General features: G+C 37.8%; 3 protein-coding genes across 11 annotated transcripts; 2 read left to right on the forward strand and 1 right to left on the reverse strand.

The window, feature by feature from the left end:
• Positions 1-440: 440 nt before the first annotated feature.
• On the forward strand, positions 441-5,553 carry LOC122411977 (N-acetylglucosamine-6-sulfatase-like). Of its 2 annotated transcripts, XM_043421145.1 has the most exons (13): positions 441-832; positions 930-989; positions 1,064-1,270; positions 1,618-1,782; positions 1,868-2,041; positions 2,256-2,457; positions 2,583-2,875; positions 3,079-3,195; positions 3,540-3,968; positions 4,318-4,412; positions 4,593-4,741; positions 4,970-5,082; positions 5,315-5,553. In XM_043421145.1, exons 1-9 carry the CDS (start codon positions 722-724, stop codon positions 3,696-3,698), a joined length of 1,488 nt encoding a protein of 495 aa, XP_043277080.1. In that variant the 5' UTR covers positions 441-721; the 3' UTR covers positions 3,699-3,968; positions 4,318-4,412; positions 4,593-4,741; positions 4,970-5,082; positions 5,315-5,553. The 2 variants fall into 2 exon arrangements, with proteins under 2 accessions (XP_043277080.1, XP_043277079.1); XM_043421144.1 differs by having other exon boundaries at positions 3,540-4,412.
• Positions 5,554-6,369: 816 nt separating this feature from the next.
• On the forward strand, positions 6,370-23,176 carry LOC122412146 (chromatin assembly factor 1 subunit A-B-like). Of its 2 annotated transcripts, XM_043421480.1 has the most exons (11): positions 6,370-6,676; positions 7,257-7,339; positions 7,573-7,874; positions 8,007-8,384; positions 8,606-8,757; positions 8,837-9,267; positions 9,366-9,535; positions 20,202-20,350; positions 20,424-20,472; positions 20,563-20,701; positions 21,207-23,176. In XM_043421480.1, exons 2-11 carry the CDS (start codon positions 7,264-7,266, stop codon positions 22,154-22,156), a joined length of 2,796 nt encoding a protein of 931 aa, XP_043277415.1. In that variant the 5' UTR covers positions 6,370-6,676; positions 7,257-7,263; the 3' UTR covers positions 22,157-23,176. The 2 variants fall into 2 exon arrangements, with proteins under 2 accessions (XP_043277415.1, XP_043277414.1); XM_043421479.1 differs by having other exon boundaries at positions 7,573-8,384.
• On the reverse strand, positions 9,933-19,641 carry LOC122412147 (early growth response protein 2-like). Of its 7 annotated transcripts, XM_043421485.1 has the most exons (7): positions 19,020-19,641; positions 15,507-15,612; positions 15,129-15,431; positions 12,193-12,460; positions 11,434-11,652; positions 10,846-10,991; positions 9,933-10,601 (listed from the first exon to the last, which is right to left on the reverse strand). In XM_043421485.1, exons 4-7 carry the CDS (start codon positions 12,455-12,457, stop codon positions 10,302-10,304), a joined length of 930 nt encoding a protein of 309 aa, XP_043277420.1. In that variant the 5' UTR covers positions 12,458-12,460; positions 15,129-15,431; positions 15,507-15,612; positions 19,020-19,641; the 3' UTR covers positions 9,933-10,301. The 7 variants fall into 7 exon arrangements, with proteins under 7 accessions (XP_043277420.1, XP_043277421.1, XP_043277422.1 ...); XM_043421486.1 differs by lacking the exons at positions 15,129-15,431; positions 15,507-15,612 and having other exon boundaries at positions 19,419-19,641; XM_043421487.1 differs by lacking the exons at positions 15,129-15,431; positions 15,507-15,612 and having other exon boundaries at positions 12,193-12,463; positions 19,419-19,641.
• Positions 23,177-26,560: the final 3,384 nt, after the last annotated feature.

Below are 26,560 nucleotides of genomic sequence, written 5' to 3' on the forward strand. Positions count from 1 at the left end.
GAACTTGGCCGATTAGATTGGATTTTTAATTTTTTTTGAACATTTAAATAATAATTTTCACATGGCAGTATGGTCAATATCGTCAGTATATATACGCAAAAAAGAAGAAGAAGAATGTTGTTGAGCTCTTTTTAGGCATCGGTGGTTATCGCGTTGCCGCATCATCAAATCGAGAACTTTTTTGTTGATCGAAAAATCATATGATGGAAAAATTAAACATAAAAATCCATGTGGAATCATTTTTTTCTTTCTATTTTGAAATATTATATATTATGAAAAAGTAGTTGGTCGGAACGGAAGAGGTTATCCAGTAAAACTATATGTAGGGATTTTTTTGTTATCGATTTATTCTCCCTCCTCCTCTGCCTTGCAACTAAAATTTAAAATACGAGAAAAATTGATTCCTGTTCATCTTTTTTTTTTTAAATAACGTTATATAATTAAAGTTTACACACTCGTGGCAAATTATACATTTTTTAATGATTGACAATTTAGTTAACTATATACTTTACAACAGTTGATTGATGACTTCTTTTTTCGACTGTTGAAAAATAATGAAAATCTCCCTTTTCATCGACTCCGATAACATGATAAGCCCAAAATAGATTCTCTGATGCCCTTTTGAACCTTACGCTCCGTTTATGTATATAACCCTCCACTTTTTCGGACGCATAGACAAAGTATCGAGGTTTTTCGGTTCTGCGAAGTTCAATTACGCATCATGAAGCTTTTGTTAAATTTATTTCTCATTGTTTCTTTACACCAGACATTAGCAGCTTACAATGTTGTGCTTATTATTGCTGATGATTTAGATTCAGAGCTGGATGGAATGGTGAGTAAAAATTTAAAGACCATTGAAACGATCTTTGAAAAAAACCAAGTGCGAACGATTAGTAGAAATGATTTTTTTATGCAACTGTGTTTTATAGACTCCTCTGCCAATGACAGGAGAATTAATTGGAAATCAAGGAGCAACGTTTCTAAATTCAGTGAGTTTTATTAATCTAACAACGGACAAAAATTGCAAAATTTCTCAATGTTCTTTATCAATTAAATATTTTAGTTTGTGGCATCGCCAATATGTTGCCCCAACAGAGCCTCCATCCTAACTGGAAAATATCAACACAATCACAGAACAGTCAATAATACTATAGCTGGTGGATGCAGTAGTCCTGAATGGCAGCGAACCTTTGAGCCAAATACTTTTGGCGCTTACTTGAAGAGAGAGATGAATTACGCAACTTTTTACGCTGGAAAATATTTAAACAAAGTCAGTTTCTACCAATATTTAAATTATTCATTGTAGAATTGATTTTTATATCAATGTTTTTCAAAGATCAGCATTACACATTTCTCAACAGAAAATCATTGCATCAGAATTTTGAATCTGATTCTGATCATTGTTTTACAGGAATAGTAACATGGAAAACAAAGTGATTTAGAGAAAATTAAATAAATCTATAAGAGAATCAATTTTAAAAAATATATTCAAAGAAGCGGTAATTTGATAAAAGCAATAGAAATGACCTATCTAAGAGGCTTCATTTATAACCATGTGATGTTACACATCTGCAATTGTTAAACTATCATTTCTGATATACAGTTTTATGTTTTTAGTACGGTTCAAGAGAAGCAGGTGGTGTGAGTCACGTTCCTGCAGGTTGGGACAACTGGTTTGGATTGGTAGGGAACTCTAAATATTACGATTACTCACTATCCATAAACGGAAGAGAGAAAAAATATGGGCATAATCCTGAAACGGACTATCTCACGGATGTTATTGTAAGAGTTTTTATTTTCCTCACATTACAACAAAAAAAATTATTTGAAAATAAGTGTTGAAGCACATTAAAAGGGTTGAGTTTAGAGAGATTTTGCAGTTAAATTCATCAATCGTCAGAGAAATAGTCAGAACCCATTCTTAATGGTTTTGGCTCCTCCTGCTCCACACAGTCCTTTTCTTCCTGCAAGCCGACACAATGACAAGTACAAGGGAAAACGGGCTGTCAGAACACCGAGCTTCAACATCGGTCAACAAAAGGTTGTGCAATTGGGTCTCGACTATTTATACTTTTAATATCGAGACAAGTTTAAAGAAAGTCCATTAAAATTCCTGCGAACTATGAAATTTTTATTGAGTAATGAAATCATTTAAAAATATTGAGAAAGACAACACTATTTCGATTGTGTGTATCAATTTTTTTTTATCAAAACAAATGAGTTAAATTTCTAAAACATTTAAGAATTTTTCACAGAGAAAACATTGGTTAGTGCGCATGGGTCCATCTCCTCTACCAAACCATATTCTTCCCATTTTGGATGAAACTTACAGACGAAGATGGGAAACTTTAGCAGCGGTCGATGATTTAGTATCAAAAGTTTATACAACATTGAAGAACAACAATTTGTTGAATAACACTTACATTATTTTTACATCGGATAATGGTTACCACATCGGTAAATTTAACTATATCATTTTTTATATATTTTCCAGCTCTGCATGAAGCCCCGTTTAAGATTTTCAGTTTTTTCCAGCGCAATAATTATCGTTAATCAATAAGAATTAAAAAAAAAAATTTTAGGACAATTCTCTATGCCATTGGACAAGCGTCAACCCTACGAAACAGACATAAAAGTACCGCTGCTGATTCGCGGACCGGGAATCTCACCTACAAGCGTTATTGCACCCGTCAGTAGTGTCGATTTATTCGACACAATTCTAAAAATCGCCGGCGTCGAACACCCCTCGGACGGTGTGTCCATTTTAAGTCCCCGAGTAGCACTCGATCGAACACTTTTGGTGGAATATAAAGGCGAGAAATCAAAAACACGACCTCAGACCGGATGCCCATCCGATGGCGATCTTAATCTATCGGTAATTTTGTTTCTTTTTTCAATAAATATCTCTAATAAGCCCTGAGTCAAGCTATTCGAGTCATGTAGAAACCAGATAACGAATAGAAGTAAAACTAAAATTTTTGTCATTTCAATTTCAAATTTGTTTTTAACTATTATTACTTTTGATTATCATAAATATGAAATAATTTCTTTTTGTCTATTTTTACTTTATACTTATAGTATTGTAGCAGCGAATTCGCCTGCAAGTGCGAAGACGTCTGGAACAATACGTACGCGTGCATTCGCAGAGTTTCTCCCCATCACAACAATATTTTTTGTATTTTTGAGGACGATGAGGTACGTTTTAAACTTACGGAAGCGATCGATAAATTTGAGTAGAGTGATCGAGCGCAGGAAAAAAATTTTTACGTAGAATAATTTTTACAAACATTCAGACATTACACCGAATTTTCTCGAGCTAAAGATGGATAGGCTGAATTTCACCTGCTTTTGCAATCAGTTCCAAAATAATAATCATAATGAATAGGAAAATCCAATAGTGCGGAAACTGTTTTTTTTTTTTTAATTATTTTTTGTTGATAATTTATCCACTGCATTTTCACATGCAATCATCTATTCGGCTAAACCAAACCAAGGAATCAAATGAATTTTTTTTTATTTGTGTTCTCGGATTGTTGCAGAAATACGTAGAGGCTTACGATTTACACGAGGATCGATATCAACTAGATAATATTGGATATACTATGAAAAGAAATCGAAGACACAGATTCCGAAGGCGCCTAAAGGACATGATGACGTGCGAAGGATCAGATTGTGTTCGTACAGGACCGGACACGTGATGAAAATGCGATATCGATGATGAATTTTTCTAATCTAACTACTCAACGTGAACAATTGAACTGGATGGTTTCGAAAAACATTTTTTTTTTCATAAAATTTATAAACGTTTACTCTTACCTATTTTTTTAAATTCACGACAAGGATGAAAGAAAAATTTCATCTTCAAGATCGCAACGGAACCTTGTAGGACATTCATTCCAGTTTTCAGAACTGCCCATGAATTTCCTGTGCGACCATTGGTTGCCGAGATATCGAGATGAGTCGAAATAGTCAGTAGCTATTTTTTTATAAAAAGAGGTTTACTTGATTTTTGATATTCTGTTCTGAAAATATCGTTAGCATGATTCGGAACATAGAAAATGCAAAGAAACGTGAAAAAAAATTGCGCTATTACGGCATGACATTCGTACCGAAGTGCGGATTTTCAAGGAATTGTGATATTTGCGGGGAATAGATAAATGAGAAAATTCGTTATCCTTTATTGAATTTTATTATTCCTGGCCGTATGGAACTGACAATGTGTTATTGATTTTTTCTTATCTTTGTGTGATCTCAAATGTATATTGATCGGTGCTAAATACTTTTATGGTAAACCATAATTCAATCAATGGCTCGCAGGTCGTCTATGGAGTCTTCCATGTGTGAACACCATTGGAAGACTAGTAGATTCATATGAACCCATAAGGCATGATCCCCTGGATGAAGAATCGCGAGTAAGTCAACATGAATGTTTTATCGAGCGAATTGATATATCCGAAAATTTTTAACATGTTTGTAATTATTGTTTGTGGTGCTCAGTTAATTTTGGGAGTGTGAGAAAGGACAGCTGATCGATCGCCTTGTGTTCGCTTCTATAATTGAGTCTCATATTATAATTTCTGTATTCATTTTAGCACAAACTCAACGCAATCAGGGAAAGCATGAAGAAGCAACTGTTAGATTTGATTCCCAGGGTTAAACAACATCAGCCGGTTCAAATGTATATAGCCATGAGTTTCAGACTTTCAAGTACTGGAATGAACCTATTATTTGCCCGCTATTGGTAAAAATCTTTTTTTCAATCTTACTCACGAATGAAACTATACTGTCATTTTTTTCTGGCTCCCGTTTTCGAAATGTAACAATTACGAAAAATATGTAAGTGAAAACATTTCTAAAGGTATATTAAAATTTCAAAAACAGAGCCACAATACAATGATTTTCTATTGTTGAAATTCTCGTTCTATCATTTTTAAAGGTATTGAACAAAACCTCTTTCAACCTTTTTCAGTTTGCGGATTTAGTATCTCAGATCTGTGTGAATGCCTCCAACCAAGATATGCTTTCCTGGAGTGAGAGCGTGGCAAAATTTCGACAAGTAAACGTTGTTGGAGTTTGAGAATCGTGAGTGTTATTTTTTTCAAATTCATTCATTACTGATATGAATTTGTACCAAAATTTATGCATTTTTATAGATTTTAAGTTAGATGCATGCATCAAATCAGGATGTCCATGTCCATTTATACTAATTACTATTATTGGAAAAAAATTGTTATCGTTACGGACTAACAGTATCCATCGATACACTCATTCTGTGTCTGGAGAGACACTACTGTGGAAACGTTTTTTTTTACAGTTCAACAGATTCCAGAACTCTTTTCCATGGCCTGCACTTGGATATCAACGTGATTAAGGTTGTCGACGCGTTTCGTGGATTTCGAGTGTTTGAAAACGTGGTGTTTATTACTGGGATCAACGAATCGTATTTACATAAGTTCATTATATCGTGTTGAAAATGTATTTTGTCAGTGCGAGTTATGCAATATGACATGAAAAACTGACAAGATTTCCATTAAATTTGGTGTTTCTGGGTTATCTATTTTATTAAATCAATTTTTCTTTTGACCTTTCTATCCTGTTCCATTTTCAATCTCAGCGCAAAGGGAATGCAATTGTCCGTACCGTTGTGATAAATTGGAATCATAACGTGCAAGACTCACCTGCACTGAAAATAGTTGAAAATATAATGACAAATACATTTGGCGTTTTTGACTGATTTTCCGAAATCGATTATCGGTTCGACGTTCTCATTTCGTTCTCTTCCAAACCTCAATGATTCGTCGTTTTCTAAATGTCCGTCTTATTTTCGCGAGTCTACATTTTTAGACATTTCTCATCACATTTCATACAGACTGTGGCAAGCCTAAGAATCCAAAATAGAAGAAAAATCCAAATTTTAATAGAATCTTAATACACGAGTTTTACGGTTCACTTTTCAAGGTACTGGAACTTCGTTATCGATTATGAAAAATTTCAATTTAACCGAATAGAAAAATAAAAAAGCCAAATAAAATTCAAAAGGTTTCATTTTCTTGGCTTTTTTTTAATTAAAAGATAGATTATTCCCGGATCGATGATTGCGTAGGTGCGATGCAACGATATTGGAACTTTTGTGATGTTTAGTGATTTTTTTAAACCTAAACCTGATGCTTAATTTCGTAAAGTTGTTTGATCTAATAAAATGATTGAGTTATTGATGTTCGAGTGGATTTTTCATTTCGTAATTCCCGCCACATTCCCTAGTCCTATATGCGTGTGTAAAAAATAGTAGAATTTTACTTTCACATTTATTCGCATGATAGGAAATTGTCGCTGGGAGACGACTGAAGGTTTATTTTCCCGCGGATTTCGTTCTGTAACGAGGACACCGGAATCGCGGGAGTGTTATTATTTTTCTTATTGAACAAAAATGTCAAATTATTTCGTGAAGCGTTGAAAGTTGTGTGTAGTGCGAGGAACTTGAGATTTTTTAAATAACTTGTGAAGTACATCGGTTATAATAAACTAACGTCGAAGCTGTCGGCAACTTGTCTGGCGTCGACGCGGGGAGGTTATGTTTGCGAACTTGATCGTCCTACAATTTACGTGTTCAGCCCTTTAAACTTTTTAAAGACAAAGTACTCGATCTCAACGAAAAAGTTTTCGCTGATTGGCGATAGTAAGTTGGATTTTACATGTGGTTTTTACATCTAGGATCTAGGGCTTCGCTAATTGTTCCGAAATCCGATCAAAGTGTTTTTTTTTTAAATTGATCGAACGAAACAAAAAGTGCTTGGACTACCTGTTGCCCTTCTATACACCGAAATGTTCTGTCAATATTTTTCTATAATAATATCGGCGAAGAAAGTCATGAAGTTGAATACAAGTTTAGAAAACTTTCATCACTTCAATTCGATAGAATTTCTCAAAGGAGAACTTTTAATAGGAATATCTTTTTTGACATTTTTTTGTGCAGTGAAGCCCATGAATTCAGAGAGTAGTTACTTAAAATGGCTCAATGTTGACTCAAGAAGCAACAGCGCTATAAAAATTGGAAAAGTAATTGATCCTGAAAGCTCATCATAATAGCACTTTCTATGTTTAACTTTTCTCTGGATTATACAGTTTCTTTGAAAGCAAAATAATCATGTAAATATAGAATCCAGCAATATTATTTTAGTGAAAAAAAAATTCATCTATTCTTTGAGCCATTCCGGTATAAGTCAATTATCAAACAAAATTTTTTCCAATTTTTTCAGAACTGAGATGAAAGTTATGGATTCACCGATGGATACTGAAGAATGTATTGTGATCACCCCAAAAAAGAAGAAAATGATACAAGGTATTGAGAAAATAAAATAATAGTCTTGTTTTATCCTATATTTCGTACAAAATTTCATTCTTATTTAAATACTGATATTTAATTTATTCAAGCTATTTTCTGTTACATACGATCGATGAACCATAAAACAAAGTTAACAGAAATAATTATAGATTACAGTCTAAAACTCGAACGCAAGAACATATTTTTTTATTTTATTTTTCATGAAAATAAAAATTCGTTTGAAATTGCAGGACTTTTGCCATTTCAAACGTTGGGTACGCCAACAACTCCTAACTCTTTGTCTAATAAAAAACGTAAACACATGTCACCTTCACCTAGTGAAACTCGTAGCCCTAAGATCGTTAAGGTTACGAGAACAGAGAATTCAGAGAATAAAAAAGTATCGGAAGTGGGACTCGGCACGAAGGATACAAGAGACGAAGACATAGTAGATATTACATTTGAAAATCCTGTAGAAGATTCGAAAAATGAAACTGATAATGAAGAAGCTCAATTGAAAGAGACAAAACTAGATACTAAGGGCGAAACCAAGGTGGGTGACATAACACGTTTTTTAGTAAAAGTCCGAACACCGCAGAAGAAAAAACTGATCGTTGTTCTGAAAAGGTGCGACACGAGTGAGAATCTAGATAGCAATTCAGTAGAAATTTGTACGACCTCGCAGGACGAGAAAAAGGTGAAAAAATTGGAGCCCTCGAAATTTGACGAATCGAGTAACGAGGAACTCGCGAAAGAGCTCGAAAATTTGGAGGACGATACCGAACGAGTTAAATCGGACAGTTCTTCAGACGATCATTCGGACTCGGATTCAGTCTGTGGAATTTCATCGTCGGACGACGATACGGACGAGAGAAGGTTGAACAAAGAAAATGAGTCTCAGGATGATAAAAAAATTGTAAATGGCACGAACTTGGACAAAACACCAACTTCTGGTGTTAAATCTGAGAGTAAGAACAGTGCGAACAGAAAATTGACACCAAAACAACTTGAAAAGAGAATGAAATCGACCAAGCGTCGTGAGGAGCAACGCATCAAGAAACTCGTAAATATTATCACTCATAATTCATAGGACTACAAACAATTTTGAATCGAAGCGTTGTAATTTGCCTAATTGAAGCATTAGAAAAAATCGAAATTATTTTTTTCCTTATCTCATAATTGTGCCATAATTTCTCGTACACGGTAGTTGTTTTCGAATTCGTCATAGCGCCATTTCATTTGATCATGCCAATGAAACGGTGAAGAATTTTTATAATTACGCAGGAAAGAGAAAAGCAACGCGAGGAGGCGAGGTTAATACGGAAAAAGGAAAAAGAAGCGAGGCGGCGTGAGAAGAAGGAAAAAGAAGAGGCGGAAAAAGAGCAAAAAAGAAAGGAGAAAGAGCAGAAGGAATTGAAGAAGCAAATGGAAATTGAGTACGATTATAATAAAGGAAATACCAATGTGAATTTAAATAAAATTTCTGTTGTAACGCAAATTTGTTTTTAATTGTAGACAAAAACAGAAAGAAAAGGAGCGAAAGGACCGAGCGAAAGAAGAGGATCGGAAAAAGCGTGAAGAGGCGAAAGAGGAAGAGAAGCGTAAGAAAGAAGAGGAAAGACTCGAGGCCGAAAGAAAGAAACAAAAAGCTGCGTCGACTTTTGCGAGTTTTTTCACTCCGAAAAAACCGGAAGCGAAGGTCGTCGAGGAAAAGAAGCCTGTACGAATAAGCAATTTTATGCCCTTTCAAGTCAAAGTCGATATGAGAGTAGCGCCGGTTTGTCGTCGTAGTCTCAACGAATCCGAAAAGAAAGAATTCGATGTGGTTTGTATCGACAAATTAGATGGAACCGAACGTCTTTACGTCAAGGAAATAAAAAGCAGAGAGAAGAGAAAATGTGGCAAAACTTGGCCTCCGGATTCGCACGACGACGTCACGATCATTGGTGAGTATGAGAAAAAATTCAAATTTTTCGAATGAAAAACATCTCGAGGCGAATTAATGATTATTTTGCTCCACCATTACAATTTTGTTTGCCAACAGATGAGGATGAGATTGGTGGTTGCGACGTAGTCAATCTGCCCAAACCAATGGTTGAAAAACAACGCGCGAAATACTTGGCCTTTGCTGAGAATCGACGACCGCCCTACTGGGGCACATGGAGAAAAAAAAGTGCGACCATAACACCCCGGAAACCGTTCTCCCAAGACACAGTGAGTATTTCGAACCCATTCCAAGTGAAACACTGCCCCTATCGTTGAAACCGTTTGTTATATAGAGCAGCAACTAAGCTTTGAGAGTCGATCAAAAATGTATTTGGCTCTCAGGCCTTCCACGGGGCAGGGTGAATGTTTTAGGCATTTCTTTGGTGAACCTCATAACCGATTTTTCTATGGGAACATTTATATGCTACAAAAGTGTTTTTATGCTTCTGCGCTTCATTCCAAAGAGTTTAGGCGATATTTCGAAAGTCGCGTGGCACAAAGTACACCGAGCAGACGAATTTTCACGAGGTCCATTTTGAGACTATCGATGATGTATTTTCAAAGACGAACTGCGAGCATTTCGGAAACCTGGAAAATGAAGAGAAAAGGAGAATAAAGACCGAAGTTCATGAAGTTCGATATATTTTCGCATCCACTCGGTCGAGACTCGTTGCTCCTTTTTTTCGCATCTCCATGATGATCGAAAGATTTACATAAACTTTATGATAAGTTTTAACTGCCATGTTGTAATTAAATCGCTGCAAGATGGCTGGGCCGTTCAACGAAGTATTTCGGAGAGTTTTGCTGCAAAGTGTTTTCGTTTCCTCGTCACAACTTCAAACGAAAGCCAAAATCTCACCATTCTTATTGCTTGTTTAGATTTAATTTTAAGGTATTGTTTAGTTTGATTGATACTGGAAAAATAGCTCGTCACACGTTATATTCTTTGGCATTTATCAAGTGTCCCTGACGAAAATTTTCGCCGCACATTGAATTAAAGTTCAGATGGCAAAACATTCATTTTGCCCGAACGAAATTGTTTACCGTTTTGAAACAACGGATAAGCATTTTTACGATGAACCTTTCGGTGCTTCGCCAAATGATCGCTTCGTGCGAATCTTTTTGTACACATCTCGCACGGATACGGTTTTACGCCTGAGTGAGATCTTCGATGTCGTGCCAATTCGTCAGATCGGCTGAAGCGCCAACCACAATCCGCCCACGTACATGCGAATGGCTTCTCGCCCGTGTGACGACGCAAGTGAGCTTTTAAATGCGAAGCTTTCGCGTAAACCTGAAAAAAGCAGAAATTTCAATGCTCACGAATGTCAAGATCGATTCTTATCTTCGAATCGATAGAAAAAATATTTCGAAAAATTTTGAAAAAATTTCTCAAATACTGCAAAAAATAGTTTGAATCTCAAAGAAAGTTTGAGGAGATTTAAAAATGCGAAAATTTCATCATAAAATAATTATTTTCAAGAATCTCCGAATGCTAGAGATTTCTGCTTTCGAAATATTTGGAATATAAAATATACCTTGAGACAGCCCTGATAAGTGCACGGAAAGCAACGATCCTCGACGGCATGAGATATGTTTCTATTCGTATAATCGTGCGTAGCCAGAGCATCGTTCGCGTTGTTTGACAGCAAAAGGTTTCCATCGAATTGATTGTTGTTCATGTCTGCAACATCAAAAGTCTCGATCATTGCTACTTTCCGTATGCATTTTATATACTTTCTAAAATGCTGACGAAATGAACGAGGAGACTCAATTTTTCATATTACAAAATATCCGGAGGACCAAGAGACTCGCATTTTGTATCGAAATCAAACGTCAAAATTTTTGCTTTAGCAAAAAAAATTCGTTATTATTCCTCGAGGTATGAAAGAATTCTCGTTCTCCACATTCTCAGGCTTTTTTCTTTTCACAAACTCAAAAAATTTAAAAAACCGATCTTAAACACAGACATTTTTTTGACTCCTGATTTTTCTCAAGGATTTCACGTGAAACTTTAAAAATTTTGCAACCAAACAGCGTGGTATTTTTCCTGTCAACATTCCTTTCAAAGAGCATTTCATTCCCGATCGTATTCTCTCGATAAATTGATGAAACAATTATAGTACCAGTTCCTAGTGTATCTTCGAGCGCCCTCAGGTCAATGCCGAGAACGAACAACGGCTCGTCGTGTTGAAACACTTGTTGAGGCTTGGGAAGTGGAAGATGCAAAAAGCCTTCGCACCCGGGCGTGCAGAGGGGTGTTCTTTCGGGCAAATCCGCGTTCCAACTCCGATCGAGACACCACTCGAGCTCTGAGTCTAGTTCGCTGAGTTCACTGAAACAGCCTGAATGAGAAAAGTATTTTGTTCATTAATTCTCAATATAAATTTAATCGAAAACACCCGTAGAAATCGTGTTATCAAATTGTTCCAAGTGAATTTAATTTTTTCCCAGAATTCGATCGAGCCAGTTAAAAGGGAGCAAAAAACACGATTTTCTTCTGACAAAAAGCTCTGATCATGTTCACTTTCCAAACTGGTCCCTTGAACAGTGTTCTCTATCGAAATCGATCGGACATAGTCCAGAAAATCGTTATGAAGGATTTTAAGTCGCGATAACAGAACGATGACGATTTTTGTGTCTCCCAGGTTTAATTCCTAAATCAAGCCTGACGGTACGAAGTTCTGTGCGTATCCGTCGAAATCCACAGTTCCTCAATCCGCGATAACACGCGCGTCATGATCATTTGACTAAACTAAATGATAAATACGCGATTCTTTAGCGTTCGAATAATTAGAAATAAAAACTGAAAAGTCGCCGAATCGTAGGCTCAGACACGATTGTTTAGTGGAGCTAATCAGATTTCAAGTATAATCGTTAATTACTGGATGAAAGAGAAGGACTCGTTGTCCAATCGCTCCAAGGCATTGGTAGTGAACAAGTCAGATCGGTGTAGCACTCGGTCTCGTTAATTCCCGCGTTCGTGTCGATGTTGGCATCAAAAATGTGTGGATTTTCGTTGCTCGTTGTTCGACACATTGTTGCTTCGTAATCGTAGGGCGGTGTTGTTAACGTCGGAGGAAATATTTCGCTGGTATTCGCCGAGTCCATAGTCAGACCGAGCACCGAGAACAATAGTTCGTCGGTCATCTCCTGCTGGAAATAACCAAATGATTAAACATTTGTGCATGGAGCGTTATGAAGCATGTTTCGTTAACAATAGATGAAAGCTCGATGAGCTTTCATCTTTCGCTCGATGAGCTTTCATCTCTGGTATATATTCTGGTTTCGATGCTGGGGAATGGGAAAAATAGGAGACAAAAATCGTACAGGGGAAGGAGGGACAAAAGAATGAAAATGAATCGATTTAGTTCGTGTTCCCGCAGTGCATACGAAGAATTATTTTATTGAATTATCAACGACAAGTTTCTTCGTTGCTCGAAGATGTCAGAGCCGTCGACCCCTCGTGGGCGCTCGTCTCTGACATCCTCTGACATTCCCCAGATACTTATCACGAGAATATGCAATTTCACGTGTACAACAGCCTGCACGTGTTTCGATCGTTATACCAATCATTCCAAACGTTTCATATCGAAGCAACAAAAATCAAATGATCCCACTTCGAACAAGCTAACTTTATCATTTCAATGTTCCTTGCCAATTTTTTACTGTTTTTATTTATTTTATTCTTCTACCGGGACTTCTTCGACTCAGCTCTCTGCACCGTCATCGTACTCTCCTTCGACATTGCTTCGTATATGGGGCATTTCACGGCACTTCCTCATTCCCAATCCCTTTGAAGTTTTCTCTTTCATTCGTCGAGATTTTCCATTATTTCGGCGGCTTCATGATTCGGGATTGTTAAATTTCCTTTTTTATCCTGCTAGTAGCGAATTCGGAGAGTTATTGGAGTACTTCCCGACTAAAATTCGCCCTAAAACGCCTCAGCCCAGAGGAGTAGAGCGAAAATTCAATTCGACAAAAGATACGAAAGAAATTATAAAAACAAAACAATCCCAGAATCCGTTGCCGATTATTCGGTGCGAAGAAAAAAGTTTTAAGCTTCGTCACTGATCGAGAGGGCCGAGGATTCAAAGAATTTCGAAGGTGCCACGGAATGCCCCATGTTTAATTAATCAATGTGGTTTCCATTTATGCACTCATGAAAATGTTCGTCCGGACGATTTTTCGAGATCACTATTTTGCAGCACGGAGGCAATTCTTATTTCCGGAGATCGTTAGAGTTTGAATGAAGAAATAAACAGATACATTGTTTTTGTCTGTGTAAAGAACGATCGTAGTCGATTCAATACGAACCAAAATCAATGAGATTTAATTCATTTCTCGTCGTGCTACTCTGAAATGTTTTTTCTTTTGTGTGTATAATTAATATCAAAGTATTGCGAAACTTGATTCGAGCTCACACTCCGGCGATATAGATTATCATTTTAATCACGAAAGTTTACAATACGCGGCGAGTATAATCGCTGGTCGGGAATGAGGAAAAAAAAGAATTTTTTTTTTTTTTTTTTTTTTCATTAACACTCGAAATAATCTGCGACCTCGGGGGTCGCCGGATCGTATTTTACTCACGTCGAACATCGCAGCGTCTCCAATCATTTTTTCGACCGGTGGAATCGAAAAAACTTGTTGATACGAAAAATATTTGTCAAATCTTACTCGTAATTCGCAAACGGAAATACTTGAGATTCGAAAATTCGTTCAATTCCGAATGGGTAAACGTGTTTTTCTTATTTTATCAGCGGTTTTAGGCCACAGGAGATTTATCGAGGACCGAGAGCACGGAAATCGTTCATTTCAAACGATCGAAAGTATTTAAAAGTACGAACGTTGATGAGGTCGCAACGCCCGATCGGCGAGCGAAACGATGAATTTCTTTCGTACCGTAAATCGAGCCCGAATTTTTCCAAGGAAAATCTTGCTACGTTTATGTCGAATTTCGAAATTGAGATCGCGCCGACGAGAGTGCCTCTCGTAAAATCATCACCGAACCGATTGACACGAGTGCCCGAGGTTGTCTGACGTGACACAACCACCCGGTGGTTCGAAGTGAGAAAAAGAGATAGAGGGGAAGAGAGAAAGCACGCGAGGCGCGAAAGCCACTTGCACTCGTCGAGCCAAGTGTTTTTTAACCCCCGTCGAGGGAATCTAAATTTCGATGAAAAAAAGTAGTTCGAAGAGTGCGATAAAAATGGTCCCCGCGTGGTTCCTCCTGCGACGGTAGCAAATCGTACGAGGAACGTTTTGGTACTAGTACGAGGATTTCGAGAGCGCAAACGTACACAGAAAAACCGAGCGGAATAAATGAAAAGAGCGAGAAAGACGCAGAGCCGGAGAAAGAGAGTGAGCAAATTAGTGGAACGAGAGGGCACGAGAGAGAGATGGAAAAAATTGGAGATAGAGAAGGTTCAGTTTGGTGACGAGACTCGCGATATCGTGATCTCTGTGCCACCCGGTACCGTCTCTGCGTAGAGTTCCCCAGGGAGTCTGTACGGGATTTGACGTGGACCATTCCACCACCGTCCAGATCTATCTTTTCCTCCCCCCTCCACTCTCTTTTTATAGTCCTCTCTTTTCCTTTTTCTGTCGATTGCCTCTCTCCGTCTCTCTTTTTCTCTCTCTCTTGGTCCAACACATTTCGATACCGATTATTTTGCATGTGAGATGAAATATAAAGACTGAGTGATTACAGATTAGAAAAACCTCCGTCAACGTTAGTCGAGACACAAACGAGGACTGTTGGGCTTTCCGAACCCTTCAACTTTCGAGACTGAACTTGTATCTGTACAATAGCCAATACCGGTCGTTAAGCCGTCTTCTTTAATTCTTGAATCCGTGATTTCCTTAATCCATTCCCATTTCGTCGCACCGCACTCGTCCAGGAACCAACAAAACGTTAGCAAATTTAGTATCCATCATCGGATCAAGTTTTCCTTTTTTCGTGGATAAATTTAATGCACAATATTTATTCAGGCACATTTATTTCATTGCGGAATCTCCCCGGCATGGCGCCAAACAGCCATGCCGGAGCAACTAACGTGGCTCATGAACACGTTTATCGAACTCGAGACGATTCGAAGATCCGCATTCGAAATGAAACATTCTGTGGAGAATGGAATGCCAATTTTTTTTACTCATGAAATATCGAAACCACCCTGCGACGATCATTCATTTTTACCAAACTATCGATCGGTCCTTGATGTTCAATCCTGAGGAAGCAAACGTCCAGGAACTTTTTCTTCGAAAAAGAGAACAATTTGTGTCAACTTTTATTCGTCTTAGTACTGGAAAAGATAAAACTTTGTGATCACTTCAGGAAAATGGTCGTAGGCACAAAGCGTGCGTGAGTTGTCAGGCCTCAATCTCGTCGAATGATTATAACGAAATTTTCATACTTTGACGAAGAATTTTTCATTAACAGTTCACATTAACGGAATTATTATCGGTACCGTACCACGAATATCGGAAATACACAAAGAGCAAAATGATACGGCTAAAAATATGGGAAAAGAATCGCTACGTGTGCTATTCGTGGCTAACGTGATATTTGATAAAATTATGATATTGATACGTTATGCAATAAAGTTAACGTTAGAATGGGGAAGATGAATAAAGTTCGAAATACAACGATAACTTTCATATAAAACAAAGATGAGCGACTCTTCAAATGTTTTATTTTGTATTTTTAATTCTTTCAAAGCTGACTTGAAAAACGATATTTCGTTTTTCGATGCTCCATTCGATGCTATATTTGAGGTCACCAAAAACATGCATCACATTTGCTCAGCCATTTTTGGAATCTGGCAAAACCTTCATATTTTCCACTGCAATATCTTTGAATATCTTTCAATTATGGCGCTGAAGTTTCCAACGTTGGAGTCCAACGAAATGGTCTACAAAAACTCTCAAATAATTCCAGTAAATCTCCAATTTTCTTCCCTGCCGAATTTCCAATTCGTCATATTTCAAGCCGCATCAATAATTCGTGAAATAAAAAAATAATGAATTATTAATCTTTTTTTCGTTCATTTCGTTGAACTCCAACGTTGCGAACTTCAGCGTCGTTTTCAATTTGTGGAACTGCGTTTGTGTAAATGTTCACGATTTTGTTGGGGTTTCTAATTACTAATTTCCAATGATGGGTGGCATCTAATTTGATTCGATTTCTCGCTCGATTATTAAAGGAAGAACGTTCAAAAACGAAGAATGTACGCAGCCCAAATATTACCGCGTATTATATTACTCCTGTGATAATGTTTCCGTATTTTGTTATTGTTTACCGTCCGAATGTACGCATCGCTCATTTCCCATTCGGGATTACTAATCGTTTTTACGTAAATTTTGATAAAATGATTATTCGATCATGGATTCACGTCAGAACGGAGTTTCCATTTACGTTTAAAAAGTGAATTGGAACTGGAGAATTATCGTCGGAGCTTCGAAGCCGTTAACAATGCCGTAATACTGCGATTATGAAGCCAAATGTTAATCATAGTCAAGAGGAATCAGATTTTTCTTTTAGTTCTACGCAAAATTTACATTTTCCATACAAACGATCCTAAAACTGCGAACGACTTTCAATTCTGTAACCGATTGAATCACTATAAAAATAGTTTATCAGATTCCACGATTTTTTCTTCCATTACGAACAAAGGGTAGGAAACACGAGCATGAACCTTTTAAGGACGAGGATTTTTACATTGAAATCGACCTTTTTTTGCACGAAATTTGTGCATAATATAGATGAATTTTTTAAGTGAAGTCAGATTATTGAAAATTTAATAGAGAATTAAGATTTCAAAATCGCAAAATTTGCGAGTGTCCTAATTTGCATCACCCAAAAAATACGGTCGTGCGAAAGGTTAAAACGATGTTTATAAAAAAAATAATGATCTCGACATTTTAGGATGTAGCAGGAAAAACTTGTTACGAAACTTTTTACTTGCTTCTGTTTTGTCGGAATGTTGAAGTTTTTTGAAAATCGTTAATCATGTAGTTATATCATATTCAGTGTTCTAAAGAAGCCTGAAATTTTCGTATTTGTTGATCAAACTAAGTTAAGAGCGCGATCGACCGAATGAATTTCACAAATAATAAAATGCCCGCAGTAACAGATATTCGATAAAAAGAAACCACACACTGTTAATCTTTATTATTACGATTATAAAACGGAATCGTTACAAATTAATCAGCCGTACAGACGAAATTTGAGACTTCGTTGTAAAAGCGATGTCGCAGGGATAGCAATCCCACGTGCTTACTAATGTCGCGTCATCCGATGAATTTATCTTGCGAGAGCGCGTGCTGTCATGTCTCATCTTTCACGCTAATAAATATAATCACTAACCGATATAATTGATCGTCCTCAATTTATTCTTACGTGTGGAATAACCAGTTCTACGATAACGTGGACGAAGAAGCTTATTCGAAATAGACGATTCATGAGCTCATTTTATTTTGACGAAAACAAAATCGAAATGAATCAAAACCTTAACCATGGCAGGAAATAATTCAAAGTCATTTTTTTCAATCTTACATTCTTCTGGAGTCTTGACAATTGTCTGCGTTTCCTGGGGGTTCGAACAATGAAGAAAAAATGGGTCTCGAGTCCAAAGAAAGTTACTAAATATCGATTGACTTATGTTTTTACAATTGCCCATCGATTAATCAACTTGCACATAAGATTCGTAAATAAAATAATCCCTGATCATAAGCCGAGAGGCTGTAAATGTATTTTTATGCGTTTATACGGCACGATCGTACGTGCTTCGTGGGGATTTAATCCCATGTGTGTTACAGGGGTCGCTCTAATCTGAATGGAGCATAAAACAGCTAATACAGATGGCCTGAAGTGTGACAACGCGCTGTAAATAACGTTTGGCACTTCTGCCATGGTTCTATTTTCCCTCTTACTCTTTGTACCATTTAGAATGTGATGAAGCAAGAACTTTATCGAAAAGTATATATAAACGAAGTAGGATCGGTATTTATCGTGTAAACCTGCATCTTTTCACTAAATTCTGTTTTTATCGTTCACATTCGATGGGAATATCATTTTTCCACGTTGTTCTACGTCTGTTTTGTCTTTCTCACGATTATTGAAAAAAAGTAGTAGAAAAAAACGGGAAAATGACAATTTTTCATTGGAAAAGATGCGCTCGAACGCTCCGAAAGTACGAAAAAAAATGCGACTGTTTTCAGAGTCGAGTGGGACTGAGCTGTCGAAGACACGCGCAAACGACGAAACGTCCTGTCACGTAGAGATAATATTATCGAGAAGAAACACACGTTACCAGCGCGCACTGGTGTCAGCAAAATAGTTGGAATGTCCTGCATTCATTCTTATTGATAATTTGCTACTCCGAGACAGAATTCTATTCACTCTGCGAATATTTCAAACTTCTCACAAACGTTCATTGAAATTAGCTTTGTTCTTCACATTGAATTCGAAACGTTTTTCATCGTCCTTCGATATACACGTCGCTTCCATTTTAATCGTGAATATGATAAAGTCAACAGATATGGGATGCTGCAAATTTTTTGCCCCTCATTTCTGGAGTGGAAATTTTGAGTTCTGTGGCACGTGCTTCGAAAAGTATGAAACAATATCGTGTCTTGAGCACGAAAAAATGTAATTATTTGAAATCATTGACAAATTTGACGAAATCTTGAAAATTTGATTTCAACAAACCCAAAAACGATAACTGCATCCACCAAAATCGTTTGTCGATCGACGTGGTTTCTTTTTTTTATTTATTTTTTCGGAGAAATAAATCTGCTGCCAAAAGCTGCACACTCCTATTTGCGATGATTTTTATCATCGCGTTTTTATAATATACGCGTTTACTGAAAGTTCACACTCGTCTCTCGGTCCTCGATCGATCGTTTATCGAAATAGCCAACAAGCGAAAATATTTTGAGATAATTTCGTTGTATTCGCTACTTTGAAACATCACTAATAAAAAAATCGTTAGATCGGGTGATAATTAGATCGGAGAACTCGAAATTGAATGTTTTAATCGTAAATAAGCTACCAATGCAAATATTTTGAGAATCACATTATTGCTATTGAATAAGCTGCAACCGTTACTTTTTCATTTCAATGCTTATTTTTACTGTCAGCGATAATCTAAGTCGAACATTTTGAGCTGTAACGTGGCACAATACGTCGAATATCACGAGTAAAAAATCGCACACATTTAGATTAGAATTACAAAAATCGCGTTCCAGGGCTTGCTCGAGTACTCGAAGAATTTCGTTTTCGAAGTGAAACGATGGACTCACTCGCGCTAGTCTCGACAGACTGCGTCGTATGTCAAATGATATTTTTATGTTTCGTTGAATGAATGAAAACGTTAAGAGTAAAACTTTTCAGACTTTAATACCGAGGAATGAGGAGCTTCGTGCCATATCGCTGACGAAGGAAGTCGCTTCTGATACGAACGTCCTGCCTATTCATTGTTGATCCGTCGAATGAACAAATTCCTCGGTTTCAAACGAACCGAGAGGAAAAACCCTCGAAGTTTTCGTTACTCATTGTAGAGTTCCTTTTTTTCGATCAATTATGTCGATCATAGAAATACCAATTTCAGGAGAAAGAACATTTTTTAAAACTTGCAACATTTTTTATCGACAAATTTTTATCACGTTCATTTTTGGTTTTTGTAAGTCTCCATTGTACATTTGGCTTCGAATACTCTTCAAGATTAAGTCAATCGGCACGCATGAACATTTAAACATTTTGTGACAGATTTAACCACTCCACAGAAAATATTTTTTTTAAGAATTGGAAAAAAAAATTATTGACTTTTATTGAATGCACACTACGGTGAATCAGTGATTTGAAAAATTGTTTTTTCATGTACAATTTCAGAAATGGTTCGATTACGACGTTGATTCTGATGAGGAATGGGAAGAGGAGGAACCTGGCGAATCTTTACATGGTTCGGATGATGAGAAAGAAGAGGAGAATCCTGACGACAATGAATACGACGTCGACAACGAGTTCATGGTTCCCCATGGGTGAGTTGAAGTTGCAGAAAAAAACGATTATAGAAGCGAGGCTCTATCTTTAACTATTTTAATTTTATTTCAGATATCTTTCTGAAGAAGAAGCTCAGGCTGACGACGACGAGGAGGACATGGTAACTTGACCAATAGTTCGAAAAAAAGAACGACGCACACAAAAATTCAAATTCGGAAATTCAATTGAAAGAAATTCGTTTTTATTACAGTCACCGGAAACGCAAAAGTACAAATTGAAAATTCTCGGTGAGGAATTCGAAGCGGAACGAAAAACTCAGCCTTCCAAGGTCAAACCTAGAGTTATTGGCTGCGTATGGCAAGGTCCTTCGAACGCCTATCCCCAAAACAGTGAGTTATTGCCAAATTTGATGAACCAAGATTCCGATAGGATCAAAATCTGAATCATGATCTGAATCACGTTGATCAATAATAGAACAACCGAACTGCGATTAATCAATATTCACCTAATGAAAAAATAATAAAAGGAAAGAAACAGTTCCGGGTCGTTCACTATGATAGCCCGAAACAAAAGTTATTGATTGCTTTAATTTCGATGCTGTTGATAAAGTTTCTGCATTCCTGCAGCTGAATGAAATTGTGAATTTTTTCAAAAACATATTCTCGGTTAAATTTTTGGCAGAATTTCCGCTTGTTTTTAAAGAATCGATGGACGTGTGTTATATTCAACATTCTTGAGTTCACTATTTTCTGAAAATCACCGCTAAATTACCGTTTTACGTAGGTAAAAAACGCTGGAAGTATCCGTACAATTCTAATACTAAAAATGATAGTGAAATTGTGACTATTGATTTCTTGATGATAGGATAATTAATTTGCTCTTTTTACTTTACAGTGTCACAAAAATTGGTGGACTTTCTCACAGTTCGTCAAGCATGGGTGCAAGCAACTCCGATAATATTGGGGACGGCAAACGAAGGCGAAAACGTGGATGGTGATGGGGAAGAAACCGCGGAAACGAGTGAGGAAAGAGAAGCGGTAAAAGAGGAAGCGGAGGATAGGCGAGGGGGATCGAAAAAGAAGAGACTTCCAGCGGAGGCATTGCCTGAATTGATAAGACTGATACACGGGAATACTCACGGTGCTGGTTTTCTTGTAAAGGAATTCATGACGTTTTGGAACCGGAAGAAACAAGACGATGGTGGATCTAGTCCACTTTTGAAGTCGAGCATTGCCCATAAAATCCGTGAATTGTCGAAGTACATGGCTTGCCCAGAAGAAGGTCCGATGCATTTGAAAGTTTGCTGGTACGTTTCGCCGGAAATAAGGAAGGAGTATCTCGGCGATGAAAGTTTGGAATTACCAAACAAGTGGAATTATGCCTTAGTACCGAAACGGAAAGCTATTACGGAAACAGAAAAAACTACAGAGAAACCACTTAAGGAAGATAAAGAAAAAGAGAAAGAAAAGGAGAAGGAGAAAAAAAGCGTACCTTTAATAACGCAGTATACGAAGAAAATTACACAAGAAGAAATGAAGAAACAATTGGATATTAAATCGTCGCCCATTTCGAGCCCAAAAGCTTCGACCTCACAGACAAAACCACCGAAACGAGCTCAACTCATATCGGTCGCGAGAGGTCAAGATTTTCCAAATAAGTCTTCCATCATAAGTGCCTTTTCGAGAACTCAGAATTCAAACGACCCCGAAACGGTGAATGTCACGCCAACGATCATTGATATTTCTGATTCAGGTGTAATCGAAACTACCAAGACAAAAGTTGATGAAAAATCTGAACCAGATGTTATTGATCTTGATAGCAATCCATCGTTACCTACACATTGAGAGTTATTGGTTTTCATAATCTGTTCCTTTCTCTTTCTCTCTATTCGATATATCGTTCGAAACTGCTAAACAAACGAGGACATTCGTCAATATTTAAGTTTCGGAGTGGACAAAAATCGGAGACTACGCGATACACTGCGATCGGATTTCCATTGGCATTTTTTCTTCATCGTTCTCAAACGACTTTATAGAAATGTATATTATTACAAAAACAATACACATAGTGAAGGAAAGTACGAAATTGTCATGGAACCTCGACATTCCCGCATCAACGACTTTCGGCGGATATATATTTATACTCAGTCACACACACACACACATCATTCGTTTCCGTTTCAAAGATCAATAAGCTGTTGTTTTAAGATAGTCTCACAAAAAAATCGATAAACAAACAGATCGAGTTGTGAGTGCGAAAAAGTGCGAAAAAACCATAAATTTGTCAGGATTCATACGAATTTCTCGGGACTAATTAATCGTACATCTACGTCGTAATTTTTCCTTCCTATGATATTGCTAACTCGTTTGGAAGTGCGGAAAGTTTTTCGTTATTCGTTATTTTCTATCATTTTAAAAATACTTTATACGAATAATATTCTCGTTGTAGGTGTAACTCATTTTTTGAAATATTTTGTACCGTCGATGTCAGTGAATTTATCGGAGAATCGTTACAATATCGTTTTTATAAATAATATAAATGTTAAGAAAACAAACGAAAAAATGAATGAAAAATGAATAATGGCTTTATATTTTGCAGTCGTTGCAACGCGTGAGATACGTCCTAATCTCACATAACTTTTTGTGATACGTATTTCTTCGTGGCTTCTTCTTGCTCGTATCGTAAGAGCAGTCAATGAAGCTAAAAAGTAACGAGAATTAAGAATCGGCCAAGTTATTATCGTTATAAAACATGTATAAAAACATTCATATAACGCGAAGGTTTCAATGTTCCCACGTTAATCCGAGTATAAGCAAATTTAAGTGCCTCATACAATAAAAACAATATTACTTTAAAATACGAAATTGAAGCTTTTTCAGTTACCGGGTTCGCATTTTGAATTACAGTTAAGCTAACTCCCATGTGATTCGATTTCGTGGACAGATTTTCTTGAAATATTCACAAACTTTCAGGATTAGTGAATAGATTCGAACAAAATGTATTGATAATCTCCGATTGGCGTGTCCGAAACGGGCATAATCCTAAGAAAATGTCAATTTCACTTCTGTTTCCATAAAAATACATTCTTAGAATAAGTATGAACAATATCAACGCGTAGATTTCGCTCAACGTCGCTTCGGTTGAAGAAAAATGAAAGAATAACGTAATTTTTATAGAATCAATTTTTTGGAGTACGATTTTTGGTAAAACATTCAATTCCAAACTCCAAACTTTTGCAACATTTTTCGGAGGCATGAGTATTGAACTGAACTTTCTAACTCTGACTTTGTCACTTCCGATTACTAAAGGAATAATTTATTTGAAATTAGACCAATGAAAATGAATCAGTATTCGTTTTATCTTCGAGTCAAACGGAGATTGATGAAAACCAAAGGGTTTCTCGACTATTTTTTTTTTTTATTTCTCGTGAAAATTGAAATTTCTGGAGATTTTTCCGTAAAAAAATTAAGCTTTTGTACTCGAAAATGATTCCGTGTGATTGGAATTCGTAAAGTGAGAGTGAAGAATCGTAAAGGTGCATTGAACTTTCTGTGGAAGCAACTAAGTTTGCCATAGCCAACGAGCAACCGTGAGAAGTGATGATAATAACAATTTGTAAAAAGTGTTCAAAAAAATGTAGAATCGTTCTGAACCTGATTTGCATCTATTCGCGAGTTAACAGTTAGTTAAACAGTTGAAATTCCGACTGCGAGGAATAAAATTGAGGGGTTCAGAAATCCGCATCTGCAACGGGCCTCGAGGTACGTTTTGACCATTCTCGGTTCGGCAATAAAATTCTGTCTCGCGTTTGTGTTTTCTCGTATTGGAGACATTCTTCCCGTCAAATTGCTCGTGAAGAATTGTTATTCCCGTTACGTTCATACTCGAGGAAGCGCATTTGTGGATCAACGACACGCTCAAACGAGAAATAAAATATCTATTTGTATTTTTAATAACGGAATGCGCGGAGCCTCTTCTACATTCGTGTCGACAAATCAAACAGTTTTGTTTGCCTAACGTACAGCGGTATCGATTTTCGAAAGAATAACGTCCGTTAGCGTGGCTGTAATTTCGTGAGTTTAATTTCCTCATTCACTATCGCGATGTGAATGTTCACTTCGCAAATAAACTGTTGTCGGCCAAAAACGTAAAGTAATGAAGCTAAAGACGAAAAGGTGTCGTCTCCCCGTTCGCGATCGGAGGAAAATCTGTAGCGGAATACGCGGAGTTTCCGGTGACCGGAATTCCCGTTGCAAGCGTGAGGGGGTGCGAGGCTCCAGGGGGTTGAAAAGGGTGGAGTTTCACACGTGATCTTCCGTGCAGGCTTGCGAGTGATACGAAGATCAGTAAGAGTAAAGAAGGAGAAAGAGGGCGAAACTACTTCGCAGTTTCTATACGTCTCTTTCTTATTTTCCGTAGTATTTCTACTCTTTGTATACCCTCGAGCCTGCACGAGGCAGGGATTGACGAAGGGAGGGGACGCGTGCGTTGCGATATAGAACATTGAGGAGAGAAAATAAAGAAGATCGACGGTACAAGGGACCGAGAAAGAAGGAGAAAATGAGAGCGTACGACAAGCACGGAGCACAAGAGCGAGAGGAAGCGAGAGAGTGAGAGAGAGAGAGAGAGAGAGAGAGAGAGAGGAAGATTGATAAAAGTTGGCGTGGAGAATGAAACGAGTATGAGAGGAAAGAAGAGAAGTAGAGAGCAGGAGCAGCGAGTTAAAGTATCCTTCGGGTACGTAGAGTATACACGTTCTTCACATTATATACTCGATACATACGTACATTCGTACATATTGTATATACAAACAAGCGTATATCAACGTACAGACTCGCACAGGAAGATACATAGATGCAGATGTATATGTTTCTCTACGACTCGAAGTAACTATCTAAAAAAAAGTACGTATATATATACGTGCGTAGCAAGGGTCGTAGAGAAAATGGTAGCCAATAGCAGTGGCTCGTCGCCCTGCTACGGTATTGAACGTCTCTACGCGAGGTCCAGAGATCTTTCTCTCCCTCTCTGGCTCTCTCCGCTCTCTGCTCTTTCGTTCCTTCGTACCTTTTGTAAAAGAACCCACTTTCTGCTCCCCGCTGCCTCCTCCCGCCCCGACTTCCCTCGTCCTGGTGCCGTCTCTCGTCCTTCGCGCCATCTCTCGACCTCATCTCCCTCCTCCATTCTCCTCTTCCTCCTCTTCAGCCGTTTGCTACTCTCTGTGGCCCTCGTGACCCGACTACACGTCCTCCACTCCCTCCGGCATATAGCATCGTCGGCTGGAGAGCACCAACCGTCCACCCTCTCTCGCTCTCTCCTTCCGTCTCTCTTAGTATTTCCCTCTTATTCACTCTCTCTTTCTCTCTTCAGCCTCTGCCCTCGAGTCCCTCTCACGAGTTCTCTTGTCCCTTTTTGCCATCCTCGCGATCCTCACCGGCACTCGGGCAGAGATCGCGGCATTCGTCGAAAAGTACGTCGAAAGCGCTCGAGTAGCATACGCTTTCGCCCTTCCCTGCGCTACGCTTCGTCCTCCTTCTCCTCCCAGATTCGCATTTCTCTAGAACTACTACTCGCGAGAGATAGCATCCCCTTTGCCTTGTATCTTTTCGACTTGCTCGTTTTTTCTCACTCTTCGCGATCCGCAGAAGGAAAACGAGCATGGTACATCCGTCAGAACATCTGCTCCACGCACTGCTTCGACTTGGTTTTTATTAATTCACAGTTTATCGTTTTGTTTTTATTATGTTTTTATCCTTGAAACTGACCCCGATGCACTCGATATTGTCGTGAAAGCGTTCGGAACGTTTGGGCCTTGAATCGTGACGGATAATCCTGCGGATTATTAATTGATTCGTAATATAAATACAAAGATATTGAGATGTATAACACGCTCGAGCGTATAACACGTAGCGCGACGATAATTGGTATAAATAAACTCTACGAGAGCAGGAACTTCTCGGATGAGCTTAATTTCTCTTAGCACAGACGCGATGAGTGATTAATTGGGGAGAGAAAAAATGGGTTTGATTTTCCACTCATTAATATTGCGAGGGTCGTACGATTATATTTTTTTTCCGTTACCCTCCTCTCTCGCATACGTGGGACTTTGCTCCCGCTATGATTCACCAAAGTGGAAGACAAACGACGAGGAATAACGAGTGAGAAAGTGATTGCTGCGCTGAAGCACACACATCGGAAGCCGGATTGCCTCGGGCCAAGAAGGTTGCAGGAGATCTCCGAGCAAGGGA

This window comes from Venturia canescens, chromosome 6 (assembly GCF_019457755.1).
Source record: "Venturia canescens isolate UGA chromosome 6, ASM1945775v1, whole genome shotgun sequence".
In the NCBI taxonomy this organism is placed as follows: domain Eukaryota; kingdom Metazoa; phylum Arthropoda; class Insecta; order Hymenoptera; family Ichneumonidae; genus Venturia; species Venturia canescens.

What these genes read in the sequence shown, in the direction of transcription:
- LOC122411977 (XM_043421144.1), top strand. Translation starts at nt 722, where the DNA reads ATGAAGCTTTTGTTAAATTTATTTCTCATTGTTTCTTTACACCAGACA. An exon ending in ACTATCTCACGGATGTTATT is followed by an intron (nt 1,783 to 1,867) that starts GTAAGAGTTTTT and finishes GGTTGAGTTTAG; the next exon opens with AGAGATTTTGCAGTTAAATT. An exon ending in GTATTTTTGAGGACGATGAG is followed by an intron (nt 3,196 to 3,539) that starts GTACGTTTTAAA and finishes GGATTGTTGCAG; the next exon opens with AAATACGTAGAGGCTTACGA.
- LOC122412146 (XM_043421479.1), top strand. Translation starts at nt 7,264, where the DNA reads ATGAAAGTTATGGATTCACCGATGGATACTGAAGAATGTATTGTGATC. An exon ending in GAGTTCATGGTTCCCCATGG is followed by an intron (nt 20,351 to 20,423) that starts GTGAGTTGAAGT and finishes ATTTTATTTCAG; the next exon opens with ATATCTTTCTGAAGAAGAAG. An exon ending in ACGACGACGAGGAGGACATG is followed by an intron (nt 20,473 to 20,562) that starts GTAACTTGACCA and finishes TTTTTATTACAG; the next exon opens with TCACCGGAAACGCAAAAGTA.
- LOC122412147 (XM_043421481.1), bottom strand. Translation starts at nt 13,927, where the DNA reads ATGATTGGAGACGCTGCGATGTTCGAC. An exon ending in GAGTCCTTCTCTTTCATCCA is followed by an intron (nt 11,653 to 12,192) that starts GTAATTAACGAT and finishes TTTCTCATTCAG; the next exon opens with GCTGTTTCAGTGAACTCAGC. An exon ending in CTTATCAGGGCTGTCTCAAG is followed by an intron (nt 10,602 to 10,845) that starts GTATATTTTATA and finishes TGCTTTTTTCAG; the next exon opens with GTTTACGCGAAAGCTTCGCA.